At 58.1% G+C, this 21,288-nt stretch overlaps 1 protein-coding gene across 1 annotated transcript in view; it reads right to left on the bottom strand.

Annotated features, from left to right (window-relative positions):
- The window catches only part of FAM222A (family with sequence similarity 222 member A), a 46,354-nt gene that overhangs the window by 16,229 nt on the left and 8,837 nt on the right, over nucleotides 1–21,288 (bottom strand). The window contains exon 2 of the mRNA XM_054594431.1: nucleotides 1,232–1,359. Within this exon, the coding sequence (XP_054450406.1) occupies nucleotides 1,232–1,313 (82 nt within the window). The 5' untranslated portion in view covers nucleotides 1,314–1,359. The remainder of the gene's footprint in view (nucleotides 1–1,231; nucleotides 1,360–21,288) is intronic.

Consider the following 21,288-nt stretch of genomic DNA (forward strand, 5'->3'; position numbering starts at 1 on the left):
GTATTAAAACATTCCCAAGAGACACATGAGAACGTTGGAACACAGAGAGAAGGGTATATACTCATGTTCTTGGAGAAAAAGATATAATCATCATAAAAATGCAATTTCTTCCTATATTAATTTATAAATTTAATGCAGTTCCAGTAAAAACACAAACAGGACTTCTGTCCTTACCTAGATAAATTGATGCCACAGTTCAGACAGAAAAAAACCAAGGAGATTCTGCATGGGGGGACGGTGAATAATAAGGAACAACACACATCAGCATATGTTAAAATGTGTTATACACATGCCACAGCATGGATGAATCTTGAAAAGATTACGCCAAGTGAAAGAAGCCAGTCACAAAAGGCTGTGTATTGCATGATTCCCTCCTATCAAAGCCCAGAAGAGGGGAACCTACAGAGAAGGAAGAAGGCAGAAGGATAAGGGAGTGGCCGCTCATGGTTAAGAAGGGGCTTCTTCTTGAAGTGATAAAACACTCAAAAATTGACTCTGGTGAGGTTGCAAAATTCTGTAACCATACTAAAGAACTCTGAGTTGTACGCTTCAGATGGGTGGATTGTATGGTACATGAATTACATCTCAATAAAGCTGTTAAATTTTTTTTAATGTATTATAATACTACAATAATTAATATGCTTGGAGGTACCACGTCCGGCTCCCTAACTGGACACACTGAAAAAGCAAGGCCCGCGAGGGAGAGGACATGCCTGAGGTCGGTCACGCAGCGAATGGGGCCCAGAGCCGGGATCCCATTCCGGGCCACTCGCTTCCACATAATCCTACCCTCTGCTAAGGCAGGGAAATGATGGTGAGGGGGACAGATGTGGCGCACAGTGGGGCCGCAAGCGGGGCGGGAGTGGGGCCATGGTGCTGGCAGCGGTCGGAGAGGCACTGGCAAGGCCGTCACACCCGTTGGGAGCTCGCCAAAGGGAGTGGGTGCCATCGTAGGGAAGGGACTCGAGGGTGGCAGCACAACCTGGGCAAAGGCCTAGAGGGGCACAGAGTTCAAGACAGGGTTGGGGCGAGGTGGGGGGCGTGCTGGGGCATGGATGCCATGCCCTGCCCTGCCCGGGCCCTGCCCTGCAAAGGCCTGAGACGGGAAAGGCTCGGTGTGTCCAAAAACAGGAAGCAAGCCCTGTGGACACAGAGCAGGCAGAGGAGGGGCGAGGCGGGGGGGACTGTGGGGGCGCGGAGGGTGTCGTGCAGGGTGAGGGTGCCCACTCACACTTGCGCAGCTCCAGGCTCTTGCTCGGGCAGGCCAGGTGTTGGCCCGGTGGGTTCTGGGTCCTCTGCAGACAGGCCAGCATGGCTAAACTGGGGGCCCGCAGCGCGGCACGCTCGGCGGCAGGGTCCCTGTGGGAAGGGAGAGGAGGTACTTGTCACAGGGGCTGCTCCAGCCCCGCCCCCCGCCCCCCCCCCAGCCGGATTTGGTGCGGGCAGCCTCCCACTACCCCAGAGAACATCAGAGACTTCCCAGCAGGTGCCCTTTCTCCCTTATTAGACAGACCAGCAAGGGGGCTTCAAGGGGCTTGTCTGCGGCCCCACAGGAGGGAAAGGTTCTGGGTCTCCCAAGGGATGGCGTTCCAGCGTGATGGGGCCAGAGCTGGCTGCTCAGACATGCCCCAGAGCCGCTCTGGGTACAGCTCACCCCCTCCGAGGGGCCACCCTGACGCCGTCTGCCTCTCAGATTCCCCCGATTCCCACCCCTCCGTGTGCGCTCAGCAGGCTGTCCTTCCAGCTCCTTCACTGCTGCCTGGGAGCGGATCTGTACACATGCCCGCTCCAGCTTTGAGCTCTGCAAGGGCAAAGACCTCTCCCGGCCATCTTTGGAACCGCAGGGAGGGGTGCCAGGGACTGCCAGTGGTTACAAGGTGTTGCAGTTTATTGAAGCTGGTCCGCCCCTGGTCCGGGGTGTTCTCACAGCACCTTGGAGGGGAGAGGACCAGAGGGGCTCCAACCCTGGCCTATGCTGAGCCTGGCCTGGAGCTCAGGCTGAACTCCGAGCCAGGGCCCCAAAGGCCACTGTGGCTTCCTGACCGAGCTCCCTACCCCAGCCAGAAAGGGCAGGCAGAGGTCTGTGTAGGTGGCAGCTCAGATGTGGCTCCAGGCAGGACCACCTCTGCTTGCTCACTCACAGTCAGCTGCCCTGTGTTCACAAAATCCCCTTTCCTGAGAACCTGGAGACCCTGAGGAGACCCTGAGGAGCGGGGTGACAGCGGCAGGGCCTGCCCCGGAGGCCCTGGGGACAGGGCGGGGCTTTCTCTGCTGGGCTCCTCCCTCCCTCTTTTCCCAGTGAGGAGGTGGCAGGCCCAGGTGTGAGCCGACCCCTGGACACCCCTGACGCCCCTCCTGCCCTGGTGCTCTGTCCCCGCCACCTCCTAACCCCGCGCCACTCCCATGACCCGAGTCCCAAGCAGCCACGCTGGGCCAACCCAATCCTCATGCTGGTTTTAAAAAGGAAAGAAAAGAAAGAGACAGAGTGTGTGGGGGGTGGGGCGGGGGGGTGTGTTTAAGGGGAAGAAAAGGAAGTTATTTAATACTAAACAGGTGTCTGGAGCCCTAAATTCTGCTGCTTTCTTCTAATAATGAAGTATTCATGAGGAAAAGCCTTTTTTCACTACTTTCTTAAGATACTAATTTCACAACAAGCTCCTTGTTACCGCGCAATTATTCCAGTCTTGTATTTCCCGGAGACGGTTGCAGCCCCCTGTCTGTCCCGGCCTCTCGGTAAATGAAAGACAATCACGTAGCCACCTTTCATTATGCTCTATTTTACTTTCAGCAAAGGTGCCCTGAAAGAAATGATTTACACTGAAAGGGACTTTTATTCAGTTTCAAAACCAATTTTCTCCTATTACTGTCTCAAAAAAAAAAGAGAGAGAGTAGGGGATGGGTTGGGGGAGGGGAGGTGGTTCTCATCCTCCCCCCTCCACCCAATCGCCAGCCTTAACGCGGCAACGCAATAAAAGCTGCAGTATCCACTTCCCAGCTTTGATTTCGGGTAATTTTAAAATATGCCATTACAATCAGGCAGAAATTATACAGTTTAAAAAGGGAGTGAAGTGGGCTTATTGCAGAGATGAAAGCTCTTGACTGCGGGACGAGGCACGGCTCCTGGGGCACTTGGGACGGAGCGGGTGGCAGAGCGGGCCTCGAGGGGGCCCTTTACGACACACCTGCCCACGTAGGCACGCCCTGCCCCACCCGGACACCCAGGGCCATTTAGAAAAGCCGCCGGGGTGCTGGGTGCCCACACGCAGCTGTGCTCGCTCACTGTGTTTTCCCGCAGAGGGGCAGACCCTCTCCCACCCCACGGGACACGCCCCCCACGCCCCCCACGCCCTCCGGCCCCTCTCACGCACACGCGGTCCACCGACACACACAGCTGTGCGCACACCTAGAAGGAAAGAGGCCCTGGGCTACCCTGCACGCGACCTGGCCACTCCCCCACTCCAGCCCAGCGCAGTGCCCGCCTCTCGCCGATGCAGGCTGTGGGGGACAGAGGGGAGGCCTGGGGAAGGCCAGGGGGCTGCAGGGCCCAGCCTCTCCCTCCACAGATCGGGAAGCCCGAGCCAGAAAGCAGCAGCACCCTGCCCGGGGCCACCCAGCACGCAGAGGCTGGGTGAGCCTGCCGCCCACCCCTGGGCAGCACTGGGCCAGAGCGAGCTGAGGAAACCTGGGCTGGAAGCCTGGAACCTCCCCCAGCCAGTGCCCGCCGCGTGACCCCAGGGAAGCTACTGCCCCCTCTTATAAACTGGCTCCATGACCCACCCAGGGCACTCTCCTCCCCGTCCTGCCCACGCCCAGCTCCTCTCCACCTCTGGCCCAGCCCCTTTCCAGCCCCCACCTCACAAGTCCCCCGGGGCCACGTATCCCAGCATGCTTTGCAGTTGAAAGGGGCAGGCTGGGGACTACGGTTGCTGGCAGGGGAGCGGCACGCTGCCTATCCTGGGGCCTCTCCACGTACCCTCACCTGCCCTCCCTGTAGTTTTCCGAGTGCTCTGATGGTGACTGGCCAGGCAGTCCTGGGAGCCCAGAGGTCGCCCGCCCCATCTCAGGGCCACGGAGGATTCCCCTGAGGCCTCGGCTCTGCCTGTCCGATGCAGCTGCCTGGACGGGTCCCTAGCTTCTGGAGGCTCGGCTGGCAGTGCCCTGCAGCCTGAGCGGTGCACTCGGGGTAGGAGAATTCTCTCTACATCCCCCCCGTTCCCCTAAATCACTGCCCATTCTCCCAGGAACCATCTGCCCTGTGGCTGGGGAAGGTGGGGGTTCAGGGCGGAGGTGGGCAGGGGCCAGCCAGGCACGGAGGAGTGGACCGCAACCTCCAGTTTCCGCATCATCACCATCCTCTACAATCAAGACTAAGACCCGTCTCCCTGGACTTAACACCTTTCTCTGGCCTCAGAATAGAGCCCGACCCTCACTGCCTGGGCTGCAGGGCCCCCAAGACCTGCCTCCCCATCTCTCCTCGCGTCCTCCCAGCCCCCTCCCCGTCGCTGGCCCGGCTGCCTCACAGCCCTAGGCAGAGGCCTGCTCTGCCCCTCTGCCTGCAGCGCCCTGTCCATGTTAACTTGGACTCTGGCGCCCCTCCCTTGGGGATCCCCCCTCACGGCCCTAATCACAAGGAGCTGTAACTGCCAATTTTCATGTCTGTCTCTCTCCACGAGACTCCAAGTTTCTCAGGGGCAAGGACCATGTCTTATTTCTTTCTACCCAGTGCCTGGCAAAGAGTAACCATGTAATAAACAGGTGTTGAATGAACGGAGGAACCAATGAATTGGTTATTGTCAGAGGAAGGCCCAAGGCCCAGAGAAGCCAAGCACCCTGCACAAGGTCACACAGCAAGCTGGGGGCAGGATGGGGGTAGGACGGGGGCAGGCGCCTAAAACACGCATGATCTTCCCATCTGCAGAAAGCCAGCCCCTCAGAGCCCCCGCCTATACTGATTACCCCCCCAGCCACGGACCATCCTGGGAGCGCTGCTCATTTTGAAACCCTATCTGCAAATCAGGCTGTTTATAAGCCCAAGGTCTTTTGTGACTTTAATAATAAAAAAGGGTGGGGGGAGGGGAAAATGTCGCAAGCCTCAATGATTAGACTGCTTTGGCACCAGCCCTGACGCGGGGGCTGATAGGACGCCTTATCTCGGAGGCACCCCTAGGAAAAGGTCCCCTCCACCAGATAACGCCCCCAGTTGTCGATATGCCCTTTCATAGCTAAGGATTTAGATAAAGGAAATGTGACAGGGGAGGGGAAAGAATGGAAGGAACTTTCCAAGTCCAAGGAGGTATTAAGTCTGTGCTGCTTGCCTTGGCAGAACAATGCACAGGAGGAGGATGTCTAAAGGCTGTCTTTATTTTTATTAAAAGAACAGGGAATTGGGGGCCTTGGCCCTGCCTGCCTTTTGTTATCTTTCCCTGCCTGTCTGGCTGCAGGGGGGCTTCAGGGACCCCCCCAAGGCAGTGGGAGGGGGGAACTCGAAAATAACAACACCGGCCTGAGTACGAATAATAGCAGTGCACGCCTACTGAATGCTCCTGCGCCCACCCCGCGTGCATCCTGTCTGTTAGGCCTCACCACAGCCTCCCTGCAGCCTCTGTGGTGGGTTCTGGTTTTAGCCCCATTTTACAGATTAGGAAATGGTCCCAGAGAGGGGAAGTAATCTGCACAAGGTCACACAGCTTTTAGGTGGCAGAGACGAGGGTGCCAACCCCCATCAGCCTGCACCCTCGGCCCCCCACTGTGCAGCCCCTGCCACTGGCTCCATCGCGGTGAGGGGCTCGCCAGCCCCCAGCTCCCAGCCAGCTGGGCGGGAAGGAGCAGGAGCAAAGGCCTGTGGCTCCCCAGTGCCCGAATCTGCTCTGATTCTACTCCCAGAGGGGCTGGAATCACAGAGGAGGAGGAGAGAGGAAGGCAAGGAGGGCCGCCTACCCTGTAAACAGAGGACATTCCCAGAGGACAACATGCTGGATGGAAGGGCACTGACATGAAGGAAGCCCAGGCTCTGCCTCTTCGAAGTGGCTGTCATTTACCCGCTCATTCATTCATTCATTCAGGCAGCAAACACTCCCTGGCATCTTTTGGGGGCCAGCCCTGTGCCACGCACACAAAGGTTCTAGATGCGATCCATCCTTGGGGGATTTAGAATCTTAAGTGGCTATGACACAGGAAGCTGGGAGAAGGAAAATCAATGACTGTCCCGCCAAAAGGGAACATCCAACCAGAAAAGGCTTCCCACTCCTGAATCCAGCCCATTAAAAATGGACTTTCTGCCCTGACCAGTATGGCTCAGTTGGTTGGGTGTCGTTCTGAAGCTGAAAGGCTGCCGGTTTGATTCCTGGTCAGGGCACATGCCTGGGTTGCAGGTTCAGTGCTTCGTCGAGGCGCATGCGAGAGGCAACTGATTCTAGTTTCTCTCCCTCTCTCCCTCTCTTCTCCTCTCTCTAAATACATACATACATACATGCAATCTTTAAAAATAGACTTTCCTGGCCTCTCCCTCAGCCGCCAGTATGTCCTGGAAGTGGCAGGTGGGCAGATCTCTCCCTGGCGCGTCCTATAGACCAGCAGCCTGCCACTTGCTGGGCTGGGCTGGCCCCGGAGCAGGGTGTGGCTGTGACCCCAGGAAGGCCAAGGACCGTTCTGCTTCCAGTCCCTGTCCTTCCTCCCTCCCTCCCTGGTATTGCCCACTAGGGCCTCTGTGGATGCACTCAGGCCAAAGACTGGCTGTGGCTTGGAGGGGAAGGTCATGCCAGGCCCTTCCCAGCATCCAGTGAGGCGAGAAATGTGGGAAGAAAGGCTGGCCCCAGGGGCCTCAGGGTGGCACCTGCCAGGCAGCGGCCAACACCGGGGCTCTCAATGGCTGAGCGACCTCGAGGCCTGTCTCTCATAGCGCATAAGTCTCCCTTGCCTTTGCTGAATCTTAATGGGGAGCGGGCCCACCGATGGCAAGAGGGCCTTCCAGCTCGGATGAGGGGTGTTACAATTTAGGTTTCACACACAATCCAATGTAAGACATGCAAGACACAGAGCTAGGTCCTTGACTCACTAGCGCACAAAGGGGGTTTTAGATGTAGTCTGTCCTTGAGATATTTAGAATCTTGAGTGGGGATGAGGCAGGAAGCCGGAAACACCAGCAGTTCATGTAAAGTGATGAGTGGACTGTTCGGACTCTGAGGTCCCTAAAGATATCCAGGAGAGACGGCTGCTGTTCCCCGGGCCTGCAACCTTCACAGCTCTCGCCTGCAGCCCCTCTTGCTGTCCTGAAGCCTCGTTCCCCTCACCCTGGCCTGGCCGCAGAGCCTGCCCCCACCTGCAGGGGGCATCTTAAGTGGAGGCAGGAGGCCCGGGGCCCAGGGTGGGGAATACACACTGGATTGGGAGCCTGGGAGAGCTGTGGCCAGACCCTGGCTCTGCCACCCTGAGGGGGTTGCTTTTCTGTGTTGGTCCCCTCTACCATGAGCGGGGCCAGCATGCAGCCTCCAAAAGCACCGAGGGGCAGGATTTACCTGCCCTTGGCCGGAACAGAAGGGCAGAGGGATCTTTGCCTGGGAGGCCATAGAGAATCTGGGTGCACAGCCCCTCCCCCACAATAGGAAGGTGAACAGCCTGTCTCTCTCTTCCTCCCCTGCCTCTGTCCCTGTCTCTTACTCCATCTGCCTCCCTGTCCTTCTCCTTCTTTCCTGCTGTCTCCTTTCTTGCTCCCTTCCTGACCCCACTCTCCCCTCCTCCCTCCCTCCTCCCCAACTCTGTCTCTCTTCGAGGCAGCCGGAGGAGATGCCCTCCCCCATCCCTGCTCCAAGCCTGAGGCCTTCCAGGGGACCCTGTTAATAATTAAATGTTAATCTAAAAAGCAATTTGAGCTGCAGCTAGGCAGATCTGGTTAGAGATTACATTAGCATGGAGGAGGCGAGGGTAATTTTCTTTAACCCCTCTCCTGATCTCTCAAGCCCCGGAATCTTCAAGTCACACCGGCGCTGCTGATTAAACTGGTGTGGGGCTCGGCTGTGGATAAGGGGCCTGTGAAAAGTGATTATTTCCCTCTGCCGTTTGGGCCACTGCACCAGAAGGGGGTTTTCACTCTCTTTCTTTAAGGCTGGGGTGGGGGACGTGGCCCTCTTCAGCTGGAGGCCTCACCTACCCTGGATTACTGCTGCATTCTTCCTCAAAACGTGCCAAACAACAAAAAGCTACCCAACCACCGTGCATCCTGGATGGCAGGCAGCGGAGTCCGGGGGCGGGCCTCCCTCCGGAGACACCACTCACAGCCACACTTGCTGGCCTTTGCCCCCTCAGTCCCTTCTGCTTGCAAGGCCTTTCCACGTCTCTACCCCTTGAAATTCTCCTCTACTTTCAACTGAAGCCCAGGTTCCTCAAGGGCTTCTCAGGGACAGACAAGGTGTTTGATAAACCGTTTTAGGAATAATCGAATGAATGGGGTTCCGTGAGTGACCCTTCCTCTATGGGCTCACGGTGCTCTCTGACTAGTGCCGTGCATAGTAGGCCCTCGGAAACCGGCTCCTAAAGGACGGAGAGGGTGGTCCGGAGAGACAGGACAAAGCAGGCTCACGAAGTGTCCCCCTGGAACCCTGGGCTGCCGCCTGCGAGTGGGCTGAGGTTTCGTGCCTTCAGCACCACGGCCAGCTCCCAGCGCCATTGCCCTGGAGGAAGGGGGCGGTCCTGGGAGCGCCGTGACGTCAGTCGCCATGGGAACTATCTTAGCTGTACCTGCCCTGGGCAGCACTGTTACCTCTTGGGCGGGAAGGACATGCCGAATTAAGCACCTACTGTGTGCCAGGGCCTGTGGTAGATGCTAAAGCAGTGACAGATCCTGACAAGTAGAGGGGGGCGGGGTCAGAGGGACAGTTACAAGGCAGGATAACAAGCCGTCATGGGGCCACGCTACCCATCCCAGGTGTATCAAGATGAAAACACAGCCCTGCTGCCTTGTACGGGCACCAGTACTGTGTCCCCGGCTTTGCAGCCAGGTGCCGGGCTTGATCTCTGTACTAAATCCCAGCTTTACCCTTTAATTCCGTGGCCTTGGGCAAATGCCTCTACCTCTCAGAGCCTCAGTTTCCTCCCAAAAAGGAGTTCCTTCCTTACCATGAATTAGTGCAGTCAAAGGGCCAGGGTCATAGTGGTAACTCCCTAAGTGGTAGACACTGTTACTGCGCTTGATGCTTATCATCTACAGATAGGTAGGTAGGGAGTAGCTAAGAGAAGAAGGGGGGCGTCCCAGGCACAGGCAAAAGCTCAGGCAAGTATAGGGAGACCTGAAAGACATGGGTATATGTGGAGAACCTGAAGCACCTCCAAGCTGCTGGAGAAGATCTCTCCTTGGTGAGTAACTGACAACAGCCCCTGCATGTGAGCCCAGGCAAAGTCACCAGGACAGAGAGGACAGGGGCAAAGAGCCCCAGACTCAAGGTGCCGTGGACCTCTTACTGTAGTCAAGTGCTGGCTCAGGGCAGGGAGAGGCTATGAGAAGGCGCTGTGTGGATGGGTCAGTGCGGGGGAAGAGGGTGCGGGAGTGCAGGGGGTGGGGGAGCAGGGGGCGGGGGGGGTGCTCATATGAAGGCTCAATGCTGCCCCCTCCAGTGATGCTGTGCGGGGACAGTTGTTGCTATTGGCAGTGGACCTGGTTGGCCCCCTCCCAGAGCCAGAGCCCCCTGACAGGCAGCACTGAGGGAGTGAATGGGGGCTTGTTTTCATGCAAAAGAGCCTTTGGGAAGCCCTAGTAATGTGGGGAAGCAAAGCCCCGAAATCTCAGACCCCTCTCAGGGCGGGAAGTTTGGGGCAGAACCAACTGTTCAAGTCATCCAAGGCCTCCCCGCTCCTAGTTCAGGCCTTGGTTCTTCAATCCCGGTGCTATTAAGTCTCACTGTCCCCTTCCAGCAAAGGGATGAGGGGTGAAGCTGGGAGTCAATCCTAATGCCATCGGTGCTAGACTCTCTAATGGGGGTTGGGGAAGCTCAGAGGAAAGGCCTCAGCCGAGTATTTGTGGAGGAGGGCAGGGAGCCTTCCCAGAGGAGCAAAGTATAAGCGGAGCCGGAAAGGACAGGGAGAGTTGCCAGGTGAGTCCGGACAGCAGGGTAGAGGGCAAAGGAGGACCCGTCATGGAGCTCCCAGCCACCCTCCCGCCGGTTCCCTCTTCCCTCCCTCCTTCAGGCTCCTGCACCACCGGTCGGGGTTAAGTCAGCAACAGGGAAGGAGAAAAATCTAATAATAAGAGCAATAATAGGAGCTAGTTTTTATTTCCAGTGTTCCCCATGGGCTCAGCAGTTCACAGACATCACCTGATTTAGCCCAACCCGCGCCGCAGAGGAAGGCAATTACTACTGAGGAAACAGAGGCCCGAGGGGTAAGGGGCTGTCCAGGGCCACAGGCCAGGGGCGGAAGGCGCAGGAAGGCCCAGCAGAAGAGGTGGGCCTGAGGATTAGAGCACAAGGGGCAGGGAGGAGGGGAGAAGACTGCGCCCCAGCAGGAATGGCCTGGGCTGAGGCATGTGGCTGGGGAGGCGGGGGGCGGTGCATAAAAGTAGCTGGTGAGTGCTAGTATGGACTTTAGCCCCGAAGCCGAGGCTCAATGGATGTCTGAGTCCCTGGTGCAGAAGCCAGCGGAGCCTTGGGACGGGGGGCAGGGGGGGGACAACACGGGGAGCTCCAGCCCAGCAGCAGCACCAAACATGTGCGTGGGCCAGGTCTCTGACTCCGGCCCTCTGCTGTGAGCTAGGTTCAGGGCATGCAGCCTCTCTAACCCCTTTTCTAGTGGAGAAGCTCTCTTCATGTCACCTGGCCACAAGGCACCCTGATTTTAGCCCTGGGGAGGGGGGCTGGACCACCTGGGCTCCAACCCCAGCTCTGCCACAGCCTTGCTGTGAGACCTCTTCTCTGGGGAGTTTGATTTTTCTTCTTTGTGCTTCTCTGTGTTCCTAATTTCTCTATGGTGAACATGCATCCCTTGCTTTTTTTCTTTAAATAACTTTTTAAAAGGGATTTAGCCACTGACCACCATGCAGAAGAGGATGCTGGGGTGTTTTGTGAATTCCCTGACAGGACTGGACAGGGAGCAGCTGCTCCGGGAGGAGGCAGTCTCAGCCAGGGCACGTGGCGAGGGGAGGGGCCCAGGCAGGGAGTGGCTCTGAAATCCAGGGACTGAGGGAAGCAGGGAGCTGTGGGTAGATGGGGGCAGATCCGGTCTAGCCAGCCCTCCAGCAGGCCCCGCCAGCAACTCTTCTACAACAGACCCCTGTTGCAACCACATGCCCTGTCACCTCCCAGCTTCCAGGGCCCTGCACACCGGGCCCACCCTGCAGTGGCCAGGCTGAGCTTCCCACGTTGGGGGCTGCCTGCCTTCGCCACTCACCACTCCCCCACTGGCTTCCGCGGCATTTCTGACGGCTTCCTCGGAGGCCCCCGCATGCACCTCTGCCCCTCCTGCATCACCCTCCTCAGCTGCACAGGCTTTGCACTGGTCTTACCCCAGGGCCTTTGCACTGCAGTTTCACTTCTACCTAACTATTCTGCCACAATGCCCTCCAATAAAAATATAAGGTTTCTAGGACTCCCAAGAGAAAGTGTTGATTAATTTTATTTAATCTAGTATATCCAAAATAGTATCACTGCAATATATAATCAATATTCCAAAGGTACTAATAAGATATTTTACATTCTCTTTTTCATACTAAGTCTTTGAAATCTGGGGTGGATTCTATACCGACAGGACATCCGGTCCAGGCTGGGTAAGAATGAAACCCTCTGTGCCAGCTCCGTCTCCTCATTCACGCCTCACCTCAACACCGTCTCCTCCAAGGAGCCCTCCTTGACCACTCCATCGAAGGCAGCAACCCCTGGCCTGGCCACTACCCCATCACCCTTGTAGTTCCTTCCTGGTCATTACCACTCTGAAATTATCTTATTGGTGAATGATGTAGCATCTGTGCGCTCTGCTGCACACATGCTGCTGTGTCTGAAGACTGGGGCGCACAGTAGGTGGTCACAGGCAGGTGGTAGACGATGGGGATTGGGATGGCTGCCCAGGGCCCCTGCCACCTACCACATTCTGAATTCTATTCTCAGGGACGAGAGGCAGAGACTAATGTGTCTGTGTGTGTACGCGCATGTGTGTGGGGGACGGACACACACACATGCATACACATAAAGATCCCCGCCCCTCCCCCCACTTATAAAAGCGGGCCCAGAAGATGGGCCTCTTTTCAAAATCAGCCCAGCGCAGAAAAACGGCTGTGACAGCACAAAGCCGAGATTGAATCAGCGACGGGCCCGATTGCCTGGTGACGGTTACAAATGATCTGATGTGGAAAAGACGGGATCAGATGTGTGCAGAACAACGGCTGCTCGGAGCCCCCACACGCCAGACAATGGGCTGCTCGGCCGGCGGCAGGCGGGTGGCTCTCGGATGGTCAGCCTAGGACATGCCGATGGGTGCGGGGCCCAGGCAGGGCCCAGGGCAGGCTTTGCGGGGAGCAGGCCGTTCCTCGGGGCCAGGTCCCTGCAGCTGCTCACTCCTGTGAGCCCTGCTTGACCAGGACGGTCATTTACGCAGGGCAAAATGAGACACCTCCTGGACGCACGACACCTGGGAAGAATGTCCCCATCAGGAAGCCAAGTGCTCCGCTCTGGGCAGTTGGGCGATGGCTGAATTTTTTCTGTATCAGACTTGCCATTTGCAAATACTAAAAGATGAACATTACTTTTGTAATGGGGGAGGAAAAAGAACCTTGTCCCTCCTTCTTGCACCCCACCAACCCCTAGCTTTTGCTCTCTGAGCCTCAGACGGGTAGACAGGAGGGAGCCACGCCCCTGCCACTCACCCTGGGCCACTGGAACTGGCTCCTGCCCCACCCCCAAGGGGTGAGGCTGGGTTGATCCTCTGAGTGTGCAGTTTCCAAGCCTTCAACCAACTACCGCCGAGTGTTCTTCCTGCAGCCCTCTCCACAGCACGGCTCGAGGAGGTGGGTCCAGAGAGACTGTGCAGCTGGCCTGGGGTGCACAGCAGTGGGGTCGTCGAGCTGGGCCTCACAGGCCCCTGTCTAGTCCTTTTTCTGCTCCAAGGCCAGGCACAGAGGACACACTCAATAAACCCACACTGGACAGAGGGGTGCATTGGGGCCTCTTCTCCTTTCCTGCTCCTTGCATGGCTCCGGGGCTCACAGGGCTCCTCTCTTCTCTGGCCATCTGCCCTGGGGTCTCTTTTGCCTCATTTCACTGCACAGCGTACCACCTCCACCCAGCAAACCCCGCTACACCTCTGTAACACTGTGCCCCTGGGAGCTGAGTGAGCGCTCATCAACCCAGCGGAGAGCAGGCAGAGGGGCCGGCTGACGGTAAGTAGGTGGGAGCCTCCCCTTCGGCCGCTGTCACAGGCCAGTGGGGCAGGGTCTGGGGGGCGAGGCTGGCCCCATCCCCAGCGTGTCCTGGAAGCTCAAGGGCTGGGAAGCTTCTGGAGGAGAGGAAGGGCCCCTTAGGAGGTCTGGGCAGGGGCTGCTTCATCTAGCGTGGACCACACTGGGCACCATGCCCCAGCCTCGGGCCCATCCTGAGAGGTGCAGGCTTACCCTCAGCTCCCGTTCAACAGGCAGAGCAGAGGCTCAGAGGGAACAAGGCTTCATCTAAGGCCACGAGGTGGGGTCTAGATGTGGAGCTGGGTCTGTGGGACTCTCAAGCCTGTGGCAGGGCCAAGCTGAGGGAAGGTTGGGACTCCAAATGAGCACCCAATGTCCTATAAGACTGGACACTCCTGGTGTGGGCGCTGGGTCAACTCCCCCAGGCGCCGGCCTGGCCCTGAGTGGTCGGAATGACTGAAGGCCAAAAGGCTGATGCCGAAAGGGACATCCTGAAGTCACTGAAGTCAGCCCCCTACCACCGTCACCAGGACCGCACCCTACAACTGGTCCTCATCCTCTGATCCTCAAGGTGCTGCCTGCGTTGTGGGCCTCAGCCCTTTCAGGAGCACGCAGAAAGGGCCAGGCAGCCACACCAAGGCTAAAGCGCGAACCCAGAGCTGCTGTGTTCCAAGCCCAGCTCTGCCACTTAACGGCAGGGTTCTCTTAAGTCAGTCCCTTGGGGCCTTGGTTTCTCCATTTGCAAAATGGGGCTAGAATCCACACCTCCCTCCCTGGCCACGATGAGGGCTAAGCCAGATAAGGCACACATTGACCGTGGTCACTCGCTCAGTGGCCGTGGCTGCTCTCACGGTTGCCCTCTCAGCTCCTTAAAATCCACCACCCACCAGCGCCCACTGCGCCAGCAACGCCCGGCCTCAGCTTTCACCATCATGGGCCAGAGATGACGGCAAGGGGCTGAGAGGTGAAAAGATCTGTCAGGGGCCCTGCAGAGCAGAGGGAAGGGGCTAGGAGGCGTCTGCAGCCCTGGCCTGAGGACCCTTGCGTTTCAAGAACTAAAACCCAACTCCTTCGTGCACCGTTTATCCATCGACGCCCAGGGACAAGCCCCAGGTATGCCCAGGTCAGCGTGGGGATGGCTCCATCGCCAAACCTTGCCGAGCACCGGCTGTGCGCCAGGCTGTGGGACCAGAGGAGGCTCAGACACAGCAGAGATGATGAGGCACACCCAGCAACCCAGACCCCCTGTCAGACGGAGCTTTGAGGCAGCCCAGAGAAGCGAGGTCACTCCCAGGAGGAGCAGCTGCCCAGAAGAGGGAGAATCTGACCTCCTTGGCGGCATGCTCTTGGGGACGAGGGACGTGCCCGATCTTCCAGGAAGGGAAACGAAGGCACAGAGGAGGAGCCCCTTGACTGAGGCCATCCAGCAAGGGACTGGGATATCAGGCATTTGAACACATTTCCACCTGGCGCTGTGATCACGACCACCCCCCACAGCCCCTCAGCGTGGGGGAGCGTGCAGGGCAGGGGGGAGGTGTGCCGGGGAGAATGGACACAGGCTGGGGGAGCTGGGGCTGGGGAGCGGCCTCGACGGCCAGGCTGGGGTTTTGGCACATCATCCACAGACAGGAGGGAGCTGCAGAGGACTCTGGAGCTGGCCCATCTGGGGTCAAACCCCAGTTCTTCCACTTGCCAGCTGTGCAGCCTTAGGCAGGTCAGTTAACCTCTCTGTGCTTCAGTTTCCCATCTGAAGAAAGAGGTTCAGATCGATGAGGTTGAATTTTGGCACGGAATGAATTTGATGTGCTTACGAAGTTTAAAAAACAAACCAACCAACCTGAATGTCAGTAGACTGAGACAAGGCCCAATCAGGTTTGGGGACAATCTAGTTGCTGGGCCTAGTGCACATTTTGGCCCAGGGCAGTGGGCACAGCCTAGGACCCTGAACCCAGCCCTGCCAGGTGGGTGCCAGGCCTGGCGAGGGTGGCAATGGCGCCTTGAGCCTCTCCGGGGCACGCGCCAGCATGTGCGTGCGCACGGCTGTGTGTCGCTGCAGCAGCTTCTATGCAAACATGTTAATTTGTTTTCATTTTGTGTTTTTTTTTCCCTCACAGGATAATTGGGTGAGTTTGAAGTCTTGGCGAGGCTGCTGATTATAGCTATTTGGGTGGTGCCCTCGTGGGGCTCAGGCCCTGCCTCCTGCCTCTGCCTCTGGCAGCGAAGGCCGTGTCTGGGGGTGTCTCGAGGGGTGTGTGGGGCTGCCTCTGGGTTCTGGGGTCTCTTGTTGGCTGGGGAAAGGGAAGGTGGGACCTCCTGGGACCTCAATCATGCCCTCCATCCAGACTGTAGCACATGATTGAAGGGTCCAAATTCCGCCCACACTTTCTTTCCATTTGCTGCAGTAAAAAAAGTAAATAAAATAAAAATGCAAAAAATTGTGATGTGGTTGCCAACACTAAAAAGAAAGCAAAAACAAAAATTCCACCTAAAATTCTCATTGTCTGATTTCTCCTGAGAACAAACTAAAACTGGCAGCTCTGGAACCACTGAGTCCACGTTCCCACGAGGCTAAGTGGCAGCTGCTTTGTTCCCTGTGCCACCTGGTTGGCCCCATGGGCACCTGAGTCTCCTGTCTTGGGGAAGAGTGTGGGCTATGGGGTCAGGTGTGGCCTCAGCCGCACCTGCCTTCTGGAGCCTCCTGTCCGGCCTGTAACCCTGCCCTGCCTGGGGAAGATTTAAACGAGATGGCTGAGTTTTCAGGAGCATAGTAGGGGCTCGGAAGTGTTCATTCCCTGCTGTAGAGTAGGAAGAGCCACGGTGGGAGCTTCCTGATTCTCAGGTGTCCTGCACTTGACCCCGTTCCCAGACATGCAGCCTTGCCAATGATCTGTTTATATGTTTGTCCTGTTAGGCGGGGACTAACTAGGTCCCTGAAGGTCAGGGCTGTGTCTCTGTTTCAGACTTTGCTGAAGACCTACTGTGCACCACACTGAAGAACTGGGAGAGAGATGAAAAGGCCTAGGGCCCAGGTGGCAGTGAGCAGGGTACAAGGCCCAGAGAGGGACTCCAAGCCTCAACTAGACAGAGGGTATTTAGTGAAGAGGCAAGTTGGAGCTACCCCTGTAGAGAGTGTGAGTGTGTTTGTGCACGCGCGTGCGTGAGTGAGCTGGGGGAGGGGCAGGGGAGGCGCTCCTGGGGGAAGGCCCCGCATGAGCAAAGACCCAGGAGAGGGAATGGCCTGGTCAGTGCGAGCTGGTCCCAGGTGGCTCGAAAATGCTGTGAAAAGCCAAGCAGTCTTTGGGGGCTTCCTGTGGGTGGTTCTGGCCCTCCCACCCAGAGCTGGCTCACAGAGGGACTTGGTCAGTGTCTGCAGTGGACAGCGGCCCCGTGGGCCAGGTGGGGGTGAGGAAGAGATTAAGGGCGGGCCTTCCAGGAAGCTACTTTTCCTTGTTCCTGGCCCTGGGGACCCTGGGATCCTTGACCAGTCACTTCAGTTACCTGAGCCTCAGTCTGCTGACCTGTCGGTGGTGGCAGGGACCCGAGGAGACAACCCCTGCCATGTGCTTGCGCTCCTAAGAGTTACCCCCACATCCCTGTCACCGGCTCACTGCCTCAGCTTGTCCTCTCACCTTGCAGGACATAGTAGGAATGCTGGAAACGCAAGCGACGTTTGTGCAGCCCGAGTGTGCGTAGTAGACCCAGAGCTCAGTGCGTTGCCTGTCCCCTCAGCACAGCCCTCAATGCTGGGTTCTAGTTCATTCCCACTTTTAAGCCAAGGGATTGAGGTTCGGAGGAGGTTTCTCGGGTAGGGCCCCCACCAAAGCTGCAGCCGCTGGCCCCGGAGCCTGACCGGGACAAAGGGATCGAGTGGACACCTGGTGCCCGTCATGGAGCAGAGACAGCCAGCAGCCTTCTCGAGACCATCCAGGCAATGAGGTGGGCACCTCAAGTCGCAGCCCTGGGTCCTGGGACCCCGAGACCAGCAGGGCACACACCCTGGCCCCAAGGCAAGCTGTGGGAGGGTGGCAAGTCACTTGTCCTTGCTGAGCCTCGGTGTCTTCATGTGTCACATGGGACTACTGCCCTGTACCTTCAGGGTTGATAGAATGCCTGGCCCAGTGGTGGCACATAGTAGGCCCACAGCAAACCCGGTGAATGGCTTCCAGTGGCTCCACAGGAGCCAGAGGCCCCCAGGAAATGAGAGGAAGGCAAACAATGGTGGAAGGAGGCCGCAGGGGAGATGACAGGCTCCTGGCCAGTCCCCTGGGGGGTGGCAGCAGACCTCTGTGCAGGGCTCGGACCTCCCTGGTCACACAGGGTAGCAGCTGGCAGCACCCCTCCCCCACAGAACGCCACACAAAGGGGCCTCTATTCCTGGCTCCGAGTATTTATCCCTGGCCTGCGTGGCTGCACCGCCCTCTCCCCACCCCGATGGTTGCCCTGCCTGGCCTGAGCCTACACAAAGGCTGGTGTGTCTCTGCGGAGCCAGCCTGGCCTCCAAAAGACCCATCCACAGAGAGCCAGAGGGCTCAAAAGGGTCTTGGGGAGGGTTCATGGTATGTGGCAAGGCCACATCCAGGCCACGGTGGGGAGGGGGCTGGGAAGGCATGAGAAAGACTTTGGAGTGGATGAGCCTGGACACGAATCTGACTCCAGCTGCCCCCTGACGCCAGCTGTGTAACCTTAGGTTGTTTGGACCTCGGTTTTCTCATCTGTGCGATGGAGATGATGATCGTAACATGGCCAGCGTTGTGGGGTGTTGAAGGCTCAGTTGGGTGACATGGGGCCTGGCGTACAGTCAGCACCCAGCACCTCAGAGCCAGGGCAGAGGCACCAGGGGGAGGGGAGGCGGGCGGGGGTGTCCCAAGGTTGGGCCAGGCACCCTCTCGGCGTCTCCCTCCTTAGCCCCGCCCCCTGGGGAGGGAGGGGGAATGGCACCTCTGGTAGACCCCTCCACCCCCCACCCAGCCAGGTCCATGAATGTTGGTGCTGACCCTCAGGCCAGGCCTGAGCCCCCTACTGCCCCCCGCCTGTCTGCTGGCCTGTTCATGAAACACCTACCATGTGCTGCCTCATCTCCTTTCAACCCTATAGCCACCCTGCCTGGGAGGGAGAGCATAGCAGGGTGGCACAATGGTGGCACAAATCCCAGCTCTACCACTTCCAGCAGTGGGACTCCCAGCCTCACCTCTGGGCAACAAGAGCCAAATGAGAAAAAGCCTGCTGGTGCCCTCCGCCCAGAGCCCGGCCCCAGTCAGCTTAAAGTCCTGGCCGATGGGCTGCTACCCCAATGCACAGATGACAAAGCTGAGGCCCAGCTGGCAAGGGGCGCAGTGCCTGGTGTGCAGGAGCTGGGTGACAACCGGGGGTGGGGGGCATTCTAAGAAATGGACTGGGGATTTGAAGTCTAATGGGCTCAGGCCCCCTCTTTCTCCTTGAGGATTTTGCAAACATTTTAGCACTTCATTCTTGTTTCCCAGGCATCCTCAGCTCCGCAGGCCAGGGAGGGGGAGGCAGGAGACCCAGGCCTGGAGCCGGACCCATCTCCCTGGCTGACCCCCAGGAAAACCGTACCCTGCCACGCAGAGTCTGCCTCTCTCCCTCCCACCCGCTCAGGGCGGCCAAGTGAACAGCGGAACACCAAGTAATTAAGTCGGCGCGCACCATCCGGGCGCCCGGGAACACTGTGGAGTTTCCCTTTTATGTTTATAGCAATTGTATGAAAATGTGCAACATGAAGCGGCACCAGCTGACAAACGAGACGAAACAGACAGGATTCCAGGCCGGCTTTTTTCCGGGCCTGATTGGCATTAATTGTGAGCGTTTACAAAGCACAGCTCGACGCCTGACATTTGCTTCAAGCGAACGTTTCCTTCTAATAGTTTTAATGATTACAACGGGAGCTGGTGATCACCGCCGGGAGGGGAACGGGCTGCCTGGTGCCTGGCCTGGGTTCCTGCCAGGGGCCTGGCCAGCCTTCGCTCGCACGGGTCCCAGGGCTCCCACGTCCCCCTGCTACCTGTTGCGGGAGGGCTGCACCAAGTACGAGGCCATGGGGTCTGGGGCACAGAGACCCCCAGCATTGGGCCCGGCTGCTGGCACACACTGAGCTGCTGGCTTATGAAGCTCATAGGGAAACCAAAGGCACAGTGACCCCAGGCAGCCTTAGGAAAGAGGGAGGGAGGGGAAGACGGGAAGAGCAGTGGACTCAGTTGGCCTGGCCTGAAGCTGGAGGGCCTGTTTCCTCAACTTATAATGGGGGTAGGAAGGACCCCACAAATGCTGGCTGCTATTCCCTTACTGTGTGACCTTGGCTAAATCCCTTCCCTGCTCTGGACCTAACCTTCCTCACCTATAATTTGAGGGGCAGGGACTTGGTCAGCTGGAGTCACAGAAACCCGGGTTCCAGTCCCAGCTCTGGCCTCTTTCCGGCTGCATGACCGTGGGAGGGTCCCTGGATCTTTCTGAGCCTCAGTTCCCTCATCAGGAGAACAGAATTCATAAACCCTACAAGCTGCCCAGTGGTTTCTAGACTTCAATAAAAAGGGTGTAAAAACCCCGAGTTTCTGACAAGCCAAAAGCGTATGTCTCCCTCCCTCCCTGGAGTTCTCCAAACACTGTGCCCACGGGCGCGTGCCGTCGCCCGCTCACTGAATGGCAAGTGTCCTGATTAGGACGCTGGGGAGATGTCAGTGAACAAAGCAAAGGCCCTCCCTTGGGAAAAGGAAATGACAGACCCTTACACGCAGTATCCCAGCTTATCCCCATGTTACAGAGGAGGAAACTGAGGCCCAGAGAGGAAGAAGTGGTAGTCTGAAGTTGCTGGGGTAAGACGGCATCACAATCAAACCGTGGCAGGCCGCGTCAGGGGGAGCCCTCTCAGGACGCTGACGCCGACGGCCAGCCCGCTCGGGCCCCAGGGGGAAGCGCTTTCTGAGGAGGCCTGACCCTTGGGTGGGGCTCATCTTCGGAGCCGGGCACCCTGGCAGAAGGGACCACTGGGAATAGGGAGTCTGGGGGCCTGGATAGCCCCAAGGGGACCTGGCCCAGCCTCCTTGTGCCTCTCTGGAGCAGGTAGAGAAATCAAGGCAGTCATTGAATATCTCAGACCCTCCTGGGGCCCATTTCCTGGGCTAGAAATGGGAGAGGAAGTGGCTCATCCGTGGGCCCCAAAACACACTCATTCTCACATTCCATCAGCATCGTGTAATGCCCACTCCATGCCCCAAGTCCTCTCTACAGGCCATGCCGAGTGGGAAGGGGCAGCAAAGACTGGGACAGCTGCATGGCCTGTGCCAAGGCCCGGAGCCGCGAGGGAACGCAGTGGACGGCCAGCAGTTTGAGAGGCCATCCCCTCCTCCCAGCGGGCAGGCTCCACGGGGGCCCCTCGGCCCTGCCCCACCTGGCCCCCGACTGCCAGGCCTACCCCACAGGAAGCCCCCGGGACAGGTCCCAGCTCTGTGCTTGGCTCCAGCCAGAGAAACCTTGGCAACTGTTTCTTTTGGAGTCAGTTTGGGGGGTGGCGCAGGGAGATATTTTTTTAAATGGGGATTTTTTTTTTCCTTTTGCATATGGTGGCACAGATGGGCCCATGATCCATAAAAACTGTTTGCAATTAAACTCCCACTTTGCATGGCTGGATTTGTCAGTTGTCTGAACCACGAGCGCGGGGCTCCACACTGACAGGGAGGTGGAACTCGGGGCAGGGTGGGGCTCCATGCTACGGGATGGGCAGCGGCCCAGGGACCTGCTCGAGGCTTGGGGCCTGGCCGACAGGGTGTCCGGCAGCAATGCCAGCTACCTCTCTGGGCAACCCCTAGCCCTCGCCAGGAGTCGGAGTGTGGCCAGGCAGCCGGGGTGGGGCTTGGCAGGGCTTCCCTCCCCAGCAGAGACTTGGCCGGTGCCGGGTGCCGGCT

This window comes from Pteronotus mesoamericanus, unplaced genomic scaffold (assembly GCF_021234165.1).
Source record: "Pteronotus mesoamericanus isolate MK-2021 breed Mesoamerican mustached bat unplaced genomic scaffold, CSHL_Meso_final scaffold_507, whole genome shotgun sequence".
Classification (NCBI taxonomy): Eukaryota; Metazoa; Chordata; class Mammalia; order Chiroptera; family Mormoopidae; genus Pteronotus; species Pteronotus mesoamericanus.